At 43.6% G+C, this 11878-nt stretch overlaps 1 protein-coding gene across 1 annotated transcript in view; it reads right to left on the minus strand.

Moving 5' to 3' along the window:
• The window catches only part of LOC120037130 (ras-related protein Rab-10-like), a gene marked incomplete at its 3' end in the record, with an annotated part of 28431 nt that extends 22876 nt beyond the window's left edge, over positions 1-5555 (minus strand). Inside the window, exon 1 of the mRNA XM_038983304.1 lies at positions 4913-5555. Coding sequence (XP_038839232.1) covers positions 4913-5039 — 127 coding nt within the window. The remainder of the gene's footprint in view (positions 1-4912) is intronic.
• Positions 5556-11878: the final 6323 nt, after the last annotated feature.

The following is an 11878-nucleotide window of genomic DNA, read 5'->3' on the forward strand; positions in this document are numbered from 1 at the left end:
AGAGATTGTAACATTCTCACTCGGGATACGTTATCAGAGTCGGTACAGCCACCTGGTTTCTTCACACATCGCGCCGACAAAAACAAGCATCTCTCTGGTAAGAAGGGCGGGGGTGTATGCCTTATGATTAACGAGTCGTAGTGTGATCATAACATACAGGAACTCAAGTCCTCTTGTTCACCTGACCTAGAATTCCTTACAATCAAATGCCGACTGCATTATCTACCAAGAGATTTCGCTTTGATAATAATCACAGCCGTGTATATCCCCCCCAAACAGACACCTCGACGGCCCTGAAAGAACTTCATTGGACTCTATGTAAACCACATATCCTGAGGCTGCATTTATTGTAGCTGGGGATTTTAACAAGGCTAATCTGAAAACAAGGCTCCCTAAACTTTATCAGCATATCGATTACGCGACCCGGGCTCGAAAAATTCTGGATCATTGTTACTCTAACTTCCGCAACGCATACAAAGCCCTCCTTTTGGCAAATCTGACCCCGACCCCATTTTGTTGCTCCCAGCCCATAGACAGAAACTAAAACAGGAAACTCCCGTGCTCAGGTCTGTTCAACGCTGGACCGACCAATCTGATTCCACGCTTCCAGATTGCTTTGATCACGTGGACTGAGATATGTTCCGCATCGGACAACAACATTGATGAATACGCTGATTCGGTAAGCGAGTTTATTAGCAAGTGCATCGGTGATGTTGTACCCATGGAGACAATTAAAACTTTCCCCAACCAGAAACCATGGATAAACGGCAGCATTCGCGCAAAATTGAAAGCGCGAACCACTGCTTTTAAGCAAGGCAAGGCGACCGGAAACATGACCGAATAAAAAAAAAAGTGTAGCTATTCCCTACGCAAGGCAAACAAGCTAAGCGTCAGTATAGAGACAAAGTAGAGTCGCAATTCAACGGCTCAGACACGAGAGGTATGTGGCAGGGTCTACAGTCAATCACGGACTACAAAAAGAAAACCAGCCCCGTCGCAGACCAGGATGTCTTGCTCCCAGACAAACTAAACAACTTCTTTGCTCGCTTTGAGGACAATACAGTGCCACTGACACGGCACGCTACCAAAACCTGCGGAATCTCCTTCACCACAGCCAACGTGAGTAAAACATTTAAACGTGTTAACCCTCGCAAGGCTGCCGTCCCAGACGACATCCCTAGCCGCGTCCTCAGAGCATGCGCAGACCAGCTGGCTGGTGTGTTTACGGACATATTCAATCAATCCTTATCCCAGTCTGCTGTTCCCACATGCTTCAAGAGGGCCACCATTGTTCCTGTTCCCAAGAAAGCTAAGTTAACTGAGCTAAATGACTACCGCCCCGTAGCACTCACTTCTGTCATCATGAAGTGCTTTGAGAGACTAGTCAAGAGAGACTATCACCTCCACCCTACCTGACACCCTAGACACACTCCAATTTGCTTACCGCCCCAATAGGTCCACAGACGACGCAATCACACTGCACACTGCCCTAACCCATCTGGTCAAGAGGAATACCTATGTGAGAATGCTGTTCATCAACTACAGCCCAGCATTTAACACCATAGTACCCTCCAAACTCGTCATCAAGCTCGAGACCCTGGGTCTCAACCCCACACTGTGCAACTGGGTCCTGGACTTTGACGGGACACCCCCAGGTGGTGAGGGTAGGTAACAACATCTCCACCCCGCTGATCCTCAACACTGGGGCCCCACAAGGGTGCGGATCTTAGCCCTCTCCTGTACTCCCTGTTCACCCACGACTGCGTGGCCATGCACGCCTCCAACTCAATCATCAAGTTTGCAGATGACACTACAGTGGTAGGCTTGATTACCAACAACGACGAGACGGCCTACAGGGAGGAGGTGAGGGCCCTCGGAGTGTGGTGTCAGGAAAATAGCCTCACACTCAACGTCAACAAAACAAAGGAGATGATCGTGGACTTCAGGAAACAGCAGAGGGAGCACCCCCCTATCCACATCGACGGGACAGTAGTGGAGAAGGTGGAAAGTTAAGTTCCTCTGCATACACATCACGGACAAAGTGAAATGGTCCACCCACACAGACAGCGTGGTGAAGAAGACGCAACAGCGCCTCTTCAACCTCAGGAGGCTGAAGAAATTTGTCTCGTCACCGAAAACACTCAAACTTCTACAGATGCACAATCGAGAGCATCCTGTCGGGCTGTATCACCGCCTGGTACGGCAACTGCTCCGCCCACAACCGTAAGGCTCTCCAGAGGGTAGTGAGGTCTGCACAACGCATCACAGGGGGCAAACTACCTGCCCTCCAGGACACCTACACCACCCGATGTCACAGGAAGGCCATAAAGATCATCAAGGACAACAACCACCCAAGCCACTGCCTGTTCACCCCGCTATCATCCAGAAGGCGAGGTCAGTACAGGTGCATCAAAGCAGGGACCGAGAGACTGAAAAACAGCTTCTATCTCAAGGCCATCTGAATGTTAAACAGCCACCACTAACATTGAGTGGCTGCTGCCAAAATACATTTATTACATCCAATTTTTAATTGTATCACTTGTCACTTTAAACAATTCCACTTTATATCATGTTTACATACCTTACATTACTCATCTCATATGTATATACTGTACTCTATACCATCTACTGCATCTTGCCTATGCCGTTCGGCCATCGCTCATCCATATATTTATATGAACATATTCTTATTCATTCCTTTACACTTGTGTGTATAAGGTAGTTGTTGTGAAAGTGTTAGATTACTTGTTAGATATTACTACAGGGTCGGAACTAGAAGCACAAGCATTTCGCTACACTCGCATTAACATCTGCTAACCATGTGTATGTGACCAATAAAATTTGATTTGATTCCGACCATCACCCCTAGTGAAACAAAATCACGACTCGTCAGTGAAGAGCACTTTTTGCCAGTCCTGTCTGGTCCAGCAACATTGGGTTTGTGCCCATAGGCGACGTTGTTGCCAGTGATGTCTGGTGAGGACCTGCCTTACAACAGGCCTACAAGCCCTCAGTCCATCCTCGCTCAGCCTATTGTGGACAGTGAGCACTGATGGAGGGATTGTGTGTTCCAGAGTCCTGAAAAAGCGACGTTTCTTTTTATGCTGAGTTTCTCCGTTAATTCCCAAATATTTCCACGGAAATTTTCCACCTCTTAATATTCCCCAAAATGTGCAACCTTATATATATATATATTGATTTGTTTAACACTTTCTTGGTTACTACATGATTCCATGTATTATTTCATAGTTGATGTCTTCACTATAATTCTACAGTCGTGGCCAAAAGTTTTGAGAATGACTAAAATATTAATTTTCACAAAGTCTGCTGCCTCAGTTTGTATGATGGCAATTTGCATATACTCTGTTGACACTATGCAGTCGGGCAGGCAGAGTTCTCCTGGCACCACCAAACCCAGATTCGTCCGTCAGACTGCTAGATGGTGAAGCGTGATTCATCACGTCCACTTGAGCTTTACACCAATCCAGCCGATGCATGGTGATCTTAGGCTTGTGTGCGGCTGCTCGGCCATGGAAACCCATTTCATGAAACTCCCGACGAACAGTTCTTGTGCTGACGTTTCTTCCAGAGGCAATTTGGAAGTCGGTAGTGAGTGTTGCAACCGAGGACAGACGATTTTTACTCACTACATGCTTCAGCACTCGGCGGTCCCGTTCTGTGCGCTTGTGTGGCCTACAACTTCACGGCTGAGCCGCTGTTGTTGCTCCTAGACGTTTCCACTTAACAGCACTTACAGTTGACCGGGGCAGCTAAAGCAGGGCAGAAATTTTACAAACTGACTTGTTGGGAAGGTGGCATCCTATTTAGGTGCCACGTTGAAAGTCACTGAGCTCTTCAGTACGGGCCATTGTACTGCCGTTTTCTATGGAGATTGCATGCCTGCGTGCTCAATTTTATACACCCATCAGCAACAGGGGTGTCCACATACTTTTGGACAGTGAGCCATGTAGTGTATATGTTTGAAATTTCAAACTAGTTTTCATTGGGAAGGCAGTCACTTTTGCATGTGAAAACACAGAATCCTACTCATTACTCCACGTGCTAATTACATCACTTTTATTTTGAGTTGACATTGGTGTGGGCTTCTAAAGGGCACCTGGCTCACTGTCCGGTTGGCAACCCGGTGCCAAAACGTTCACCCGCTGCAAAACACGTCTACCCGGGCGCACAGGCCAGATTGATCGAATCCCCTCGGCTAAACCCCGCCCATCTCTGCAATTTCTCCTCTTAAAATCTGATTTTAAACCTAACCATAATCTTAACCACACGGTTAACCTTATGCCGAACCCCAACCTTAAATTAATTCCAAAAACAAATGGTGTTTGCATTAATTTTTACGACATAGGCAAATTTGACTTTGTGGCTGTGGTAATTAGTGCCAACCCTGATGCCAGCATTTCTAGATACATAGTTACACCAGTTAACTAGATGGTATGAAAAACAAGGAGGTTTACAATAGCCAAAGGCAGCTAATTTCTTTAAAACTAGACTAGTTCGTTGGAAGTCGTTAGCTAGCGTTAGCATGGCTATTCCAAGTCTGTAGACAAACAAATGGCGTAAGTGAAACTTTAGCAATAACTACTTCAGGGATAATGCACCCGAACAAACGGGCTAGCTTGACTGGCATTGTGTAATTATAACGTTTAACTAACCATTTAGTACACTCAAGTTAGCTAGGTAGTTATTGGTGGCAATCACTTGAGTTTAGCAAACTTGCCTGTGCCTTTTTGTTATCAGCTAGCAGCTAGGTAGCTAACAAGCTATGTAACGTTAGCTAGCTAGCATCTTCACACTTTACATGGCTAAAGTTAGCTAACTTACCTAGCTAGCTACTGGTGGTTCAAAACAGCTGTGCCCCAGGAGTGTTGACACCCCTGTCCCGGCAACTCACCTATGGTGGAGATGAAGGTGGTATTGAAGGCGTCGTCTGAGAATCTGAACAGCACGCAGGTCTTCCCCACGCCCGAGTCCCCGATCAGTAGGAGTTTGAAAAGCAGGTCGTAGGTCTTCTTCGCCATTGAGAAACCAGATGTGTTCGCCAGACAGACGATAAACTATCTACCGCAGGTCTAGAGCCAGCCCGCGTTCCAAGCAGAGGAACGCTGTATAATATCTGCTTGTAATTTTGATATGTTGATGTCCACGTTAGTTTGATAGTTAACTAAATACCGCAGGGGGTAGAGTGTCGCAACAGTATCCGACGAGTAGCTAATGTTATTTCCAAAACAGAACCGTTTCTCTTACAGCATGTGAATAAAAACCAACAAAAATATATTCTCCCGTGTGATTCCCTTTTTCCACTTTCTTTCTCTCACCCTGCCGAGACAAAATGGCTCCCCGACTTACTCTTTCTTCAAACTACCACCGAGCTCATTAAATGATCGGCATACCCCGTCATTCCAAACATTTTGGGACTCTCGATCAAGAAGAATTATAAATTTTGGAGGTCAAATTGCCGATGTTATCACATTATTTGCTTTGTCAATGATTAGCGGAACAGACTATCGCCTTCGAATACAGCCACCTCGGCGACACCCTAGTTTACATACACGCCTACTCCCTGCTACTATTGTCAAAATTTCGCTCGGCGATTGGCTCTGGGAACTGTTTGTCAAATATACAGCTGACCCCGATTGGTCAGGTTGTCAAGTGTCAAGGGGTGGTTGACGTGTAGGGACGGAAAACGTTTTTGCATGGCCATTCCGGACCTTTTCAGGCTCAGACTCTCAGTTCATTTGACTGGTGGAACGTAACTGTTTGATCCAAAATGGCCGCCGATTTTCGTCTTGGCTGGCGGTGGCAGATATCTGTATGTAATGACGAGATGCCAATGTCTCAATCCTAACAATGGAAGTTGTTGTCCAATGGCGGGAAGGCAATGCGACAAGCTTAGGTCCAAAATAAGCCCATAGAAAAGCCTTGGACTTATTTTAGACAGATTTTGGCCAGAGTGAAACCTCTCGCTTTGCCTCTTCCTCTCTGGGCAGGGTGTGTTGGCTGTTTGGTGGCTGGCCAGACATTGGGTTGAGGTTGGGCCAGAGGTTTGACATCCCAGCTGCTAGTCAAGCTGAGTGATGTCATAAGTTATCCTGTAAATGGCACGGTCGTTTTCCATAACTCTAAATTCTGCTACTATAGTACAGTTTCAGTACTTTCCACAGGGCACAGACTTCTGGTATTATTCAGTCCAATAATAACACATCAAACATAACAGGGATATTTGTAATTTCCATCTTTTCTAAACAGACTGGGGTGTCCTGTTACAAAAAAACAGAAGTGTCTTTCTGGGTTTGTCCAAACATGCACAACTCATCAGTCTGACAACAGGAAGTATAGCCTTAACTTCAGTCGTTTACTGACCAACCGTGTGTGTGTGTATAATAGGTCCTGTCCCTGTCCGGCCCTGTGTACAAGACTTTTCATTGATCAATTGATCAATAATTTGGTCAATTAATCAATCAATCACTAATCAGAGAGAGGAACATGTCTGTCAGTCTTGCTTCGACACACTCTGACACTCCTCCAGGCATGCAGGGTATGCTCTCTGGCCATTCAGCTAAGTACAGACATGCAGGGTATGCTCTCTGGCCATTCAGCCAAGTACAGACATGCAGGGTATGCTCTCTGGCCATTCAGCCAAGTACAGACATGCAGGGTATGCTCTCTGGCCATTCAGCCAAGTACAGACGCCACACACACACACACACACACACACACACACACACACACACACACACACACACACACACACACACACACACACACACACACACACACACACACACACACACAGTAAAAACAGGACATCCCACTACAACATGTCCTGAACTTGTCTCCCATCTATAGAGACATATAGAGGACTCATCTTTGTATCTGTGCCATTGTAGCGTCTGTGACAGCATGGGTAGTGCCAGTGAGGCAATCTCCATTTTGAAGTAGTCACAATTGGCTGATCCCTCCTGATGGCCGGGTTGGACATGACTCCAACAGGGTCAACAGGAGGGATCAACCAAAGAAGTTAGAAGTCCCACCCAGTTGACTACATTCAGATGTTAGAAGCACTCAATGGCGCTGCCCTTGAAATTTCTACCCGACCCCGACAGGGTCCAGCTTTTTTTTATTTTGATCAATATCCGATTCGGATATCTTGTCAGAGTTGAGAGAGAATCTGATCCAAAATTGGGTCGGGTCTGTATCCGACCCGAATGGATCCAATAGATAATGAATGCAGCTTTATTGCCGTGCAAGCCAGCACATTATGTTTTACTCACCTGTCAGTGAACTTCAAAGTGCATTTTCAGTTGTAATAATGTATTTGTGGTCTACAACTTAGTATTTTCATAACCCTGTCCCTATAGTTAGAACATTATGAGGTTTTCAAATATGTCTTCCTTATTTCTGTTGACCAAATATTTGAGTAGGAGGATTTTTTATGTGACGATCATCACGTGCCAGATTGAGAGCAGCGAATAGTTCACTTTTCTCTGTAACCTAATATTCTGTATGTCTATTATTTTACTGAGCAACCTTACAATAGGCTTTTTAACTGGTTTGCTATCCATTGATTTAGGCTAAATTCAAAATCAAATCTGAGTAGATTAGGGAAGGATGGAGTCTCCCATCTGCATTCCCGTGTGATTTCCAAAAATGGTGATATGTAGGTGTAGGTTAGTATTGCTGCTATGACAACACTGTAGTGATATGTAGGTGTAGGTTAGTATTGCTGCTATGACAACACTGTAGTGATATGTAGGTGTAGGTTAGTATTGCTGCTATGACAACACTGTAGTGATATGTAGGTGTAGGTTAGTATTGCTGCTATGACAACACTGTAGTGATATGTAGGTGTAGGTTAGTATTGCTGCTATGACAACACTGTAGTGATATGTAGGTGTAGGTTAGTATTGCTGCTATGACAACACTGTAGTGATATGTAGGTGTAGGTTAGTATTGCTGCTATGACAACACTGTAGTGATATGTAGGTGTAGGTTAGTATTGCTGCTATGACAACACTGTAGTGATATGTAGGTGTAGGTTAGTATTGCTGCTATGACAACACTGTAGTGATATGTAGGTGTAGGTTAGTATTGCTGCTATGACAACACTGTAGTGATATGTAGGTGTAGGTTAGTATTGCTGCTATGACAACACTGTAGTGATATGTAGGTGTAGGTTAGTATTGCTGCTATGACAACACTGTAGTGATATGTAGGTGTAGGTTAGTATTGCTGCTATGACAACACTGTAATGGGATGGAGAATATTTGGAGGTTTTCATGGATCTGTTTATTTAGTTTCTGTTGACCACATCTTTGAGATTAGAGGATGTTTATGTGGTGATTTTAAGATGCTAAATAGTCAGCGAGTACTGTGTGTTAGACATATTTTGGTAGGCAATGTCTATAACTCAGGTCTAACTCATTATAATAGCCTAATATAGTTTGTTCTACATATAATGTAGATATATCCTTTAGGCTTACATCCTTCAGCCTATACAGCCTGAAATTGGTTTGGATGCGGGTTTGATAGAAAAGTCATCCACTCCACAGCTGTGTAGGCCTACAGTCATTAACACCACGGCTGTGTAGGCCACAGTCATTAACACCACGGCTGTGTAGGCCTACAGTCATTAACACCACGGCTGTGTAGGCCACAGTCATTAACACCACGGCTGTGTAGGCCTACAGTCATTAACACCACGGCTGTGTAGGCCTACAGTCATTAACACCACGGCTGTGTAGGCCTACAGTCATTAACACCACGGCTGTGTAGGCCTACAGTCATTAACACCACGGCTGTGTAGGCCTACAGTCATTAACACCACGGCTGTGTAGGCCTACAGTCATTAACACCACGGCTGTGTAGGCCTACAGTCATTAACACCACGGCTGTGTAGGCCTACAGTCATTAACACCACGGCTGTGTAGGCCTACAGTCATTAACACCACGGCTGTGTAGGCCTACAGTCACTAACACCACGGCTGTGTAGGCCACAGTCATTAACACCACAGCTGTGTAGGCCTACAGTCATTAACACCACGGCTGTGTAGGCCTACAGTCATTAACACCACGGCTGTGTAGGCCTACAGTCATTAACACCACAGCTGTGTAGGCCTACAGTCATTAACACCACGGCTGTGTAGGCCTACAGTCATTAAATTTGAATGGAGTGGATTGCACCATCTGGGGCCCTATATAAGACCGTGGAACGGAAGTACCGTTCTTTTCAACGGGGCGCCTGGCGCAAGAGGGACATCACAATGGCGTCCTGCAAAGCTTTCGTTTTAGCAGTTCTATATCTCCGGTCATGTTTTTATTCGTTATAGTTGTTAAAGACATCATAAGGTAGTTAATTTAAACCGACTTATAGCAGTTTATATCAGTTTATTGCGATTTTCTGGGATTTCTTTGTGACGCGCTATCAGGAGTTGGACACCGTTCCGGCACATAGCTAACGTTAGCGGCTATTTCGACAGGAGAAGGGGACATCTTTCAACCAAAAGACGATTGTTCTGGAGAAAGGACACCTTGCCCAAGATTCTGATGGAAGCTCAGCAAATAGTAAGCAGTCTTTATGCTGTTAATTCGTATGTATGTTGACAAATGTCAAATAATAATTCCGCCATGAATTTCGGTGTGGTCTCGCTTTAGCGCACGCTGTATTGCGCAGTAACGTTAATTTTAAAAATCTAACACAGTGATTGCATTAAGAACTAATTTATCTTTCATTTGCTGTCCAATCTGTATTTTTTAGTCAAGTTTATGATTACTTATCGATTAGAATAGGTGCCTTTCCCAAGATTTCTCCTGACATTTTCTTTGCAGCTTGGCTACTTTTCTCATTGTATAACCACGATTTGTGCCGCTAAATATGCACATTTTCGAACAAACTCTATATGCATTGTGTAATATGATGTTATAGGACTGTCATCTGAAGAATTCTGAGCAGGTCAGTGAAAAAATTAATATATTTTGCTGGGTTATACGTTATCGCTATTTTTGGCTTGAATCAATACTGTTGTGTGGTTTGCTATTGTGGTAAGCTAATATAATGCTATATTGTGTTTTCGCTGTAAAACACTTAAAAAATCTGAAATATTGGCTGGATTCACAAGATCTGTGTCTTTCATTTGCTGTACGCTGTGTATTTTTAAGAAATGTTTTATGATGAGTAATTAGGTAATACACGTTGCTCTCTGTAGTTATTCTAGTCGCTTTGGTGAGAGTTGTGATGGTGGCTGCAATGGTAAACTATGATTTATACCTGAAATATGCACATTTTTCTAACAAAACATATGCTATACAATAAATATGTTATCAGACTGTCATCTGATGAAGTTGTTTCTTGGTTAGTGGCTATTTATATCTTTATTTGGTCGAATTTGTGATAGCTACTGATGGAGTAAAAAACTGGTGGAGTAAAAAAACTGGTGTCTTTTGCTAACGTGGTTAGCTAATAGATTTACATATTGTGTCTTCCCTGTAAAACATTTTAAAAATCAGAAATGATGGCTGGATTCACAAGATGTGTATCTTTCATCTGGTGTCTTGGACTTGTGATTTAATGATATTTAGATGCTAGTATTTACTTGTGACGCTATGCTAGGCTATGCTAGTCAGCTTTTTTACTGATGGGGGTGCTCCCGGATCCGGGTTTGGGAGGAATTAGAGATTCAAGATTCATCATTTAAGAGAGATATTGATATTTCTTATACCTATCCATGCCTTACACAATCAATCAATCGGCAGCCTTTCAACATTAGGCTACAATATTTTCTGAAGATAAGTCTGTGGCTACCAGTCTACATACACAGACAACATTAGCAGTTTAACTTGGTAAAAATGTTAGGCTATTTATTAAAGACTAACAGAAAGAATGTGTTGGTAACTCTACAGTATAACTTATTTATTTTGACCGGAAGCCACAAAACTAGAGCAGGAATGAGTTAATCATCTGTATGCTGACAAATATCACACAAGTTAATATGACTAGAGTTATTCAACATTAGTTAACAAACTAAAGAAAATACCAAATAAAATAGCAACATAGCCTACTAAATAGGCCAATCCTTGACAAATAAATTAAATAGCATAAATAAACTAGTAAATTGGATAAATTAAACAATTGAATTAAATAGCTCAGTTCATGAAAATATAGGCAACCTTTTCCCACTCTGTATCCACAATGTGCATAAATACAGACAATTTGCCTGTTGGTTTTACCACCCTGTACTCTCTTTCATTCAGTTTCTTCTGCTAAAATATAACCATCAGCTAAGATTATACAGCCTAGGCCTCCCATACTCAACTGGCAGACCACGAACCGGATCCGGACCAAAAACAGGTCAATACGGACCGGGGGTCCCCTGGTATCATGTAAACACACATAAGACATGGAAGAATGCGTAGAATTGCAGGAAATGGGCTTTAAACCAGCAAAATGTTCAATTTGACCCTGTCGTTGAGACAGAACTGACCTCAAATAGTACTTGAGTACCCCCTGGCCTAGGCTATCATTCCCTCCTGTCCCACAACAAGTAGGCCTATAGCCTATTTCACCGCGCGTCACGGGCAGTGAGCAGTGGCTGGTTTTCATAAAGCGAATGTGCCATTTTGTCACAAAATGATATTGGCACATTTGATTTGATGAAAGGGGACCCCTGACAATCATTTAAGAGAATACAATGTAAATGTGTGCAACTCTTACATCTGAGTCATTCAAATAGGCTGTCATTTCGGATACTAGTATTTCACATATTTTCACACAGATCCGAGGCCCGTTACCATTGTGTTGGATCTGACACTGGATCCAAGGGTTAACTACAGGTCGGATCTTGTGTAATCGGGTTGGGGTAGA

This window comes from Salvelinus namaycush, unplaced genomic scaffold (assembly GCF_016432855.1).
Source record: "Salvelinus namaycush isolate Seneca unplaced genomic scaffold, SaNama_1.0 Scaffold1581, whole genome shotgun sequence".
Lineage (NCBI taxonomy): Eukaryota > Metazoa > Chordata > Actinopteri > Salmoniformes > Salmonidae > Salvelinus > Salvelinus namaycush.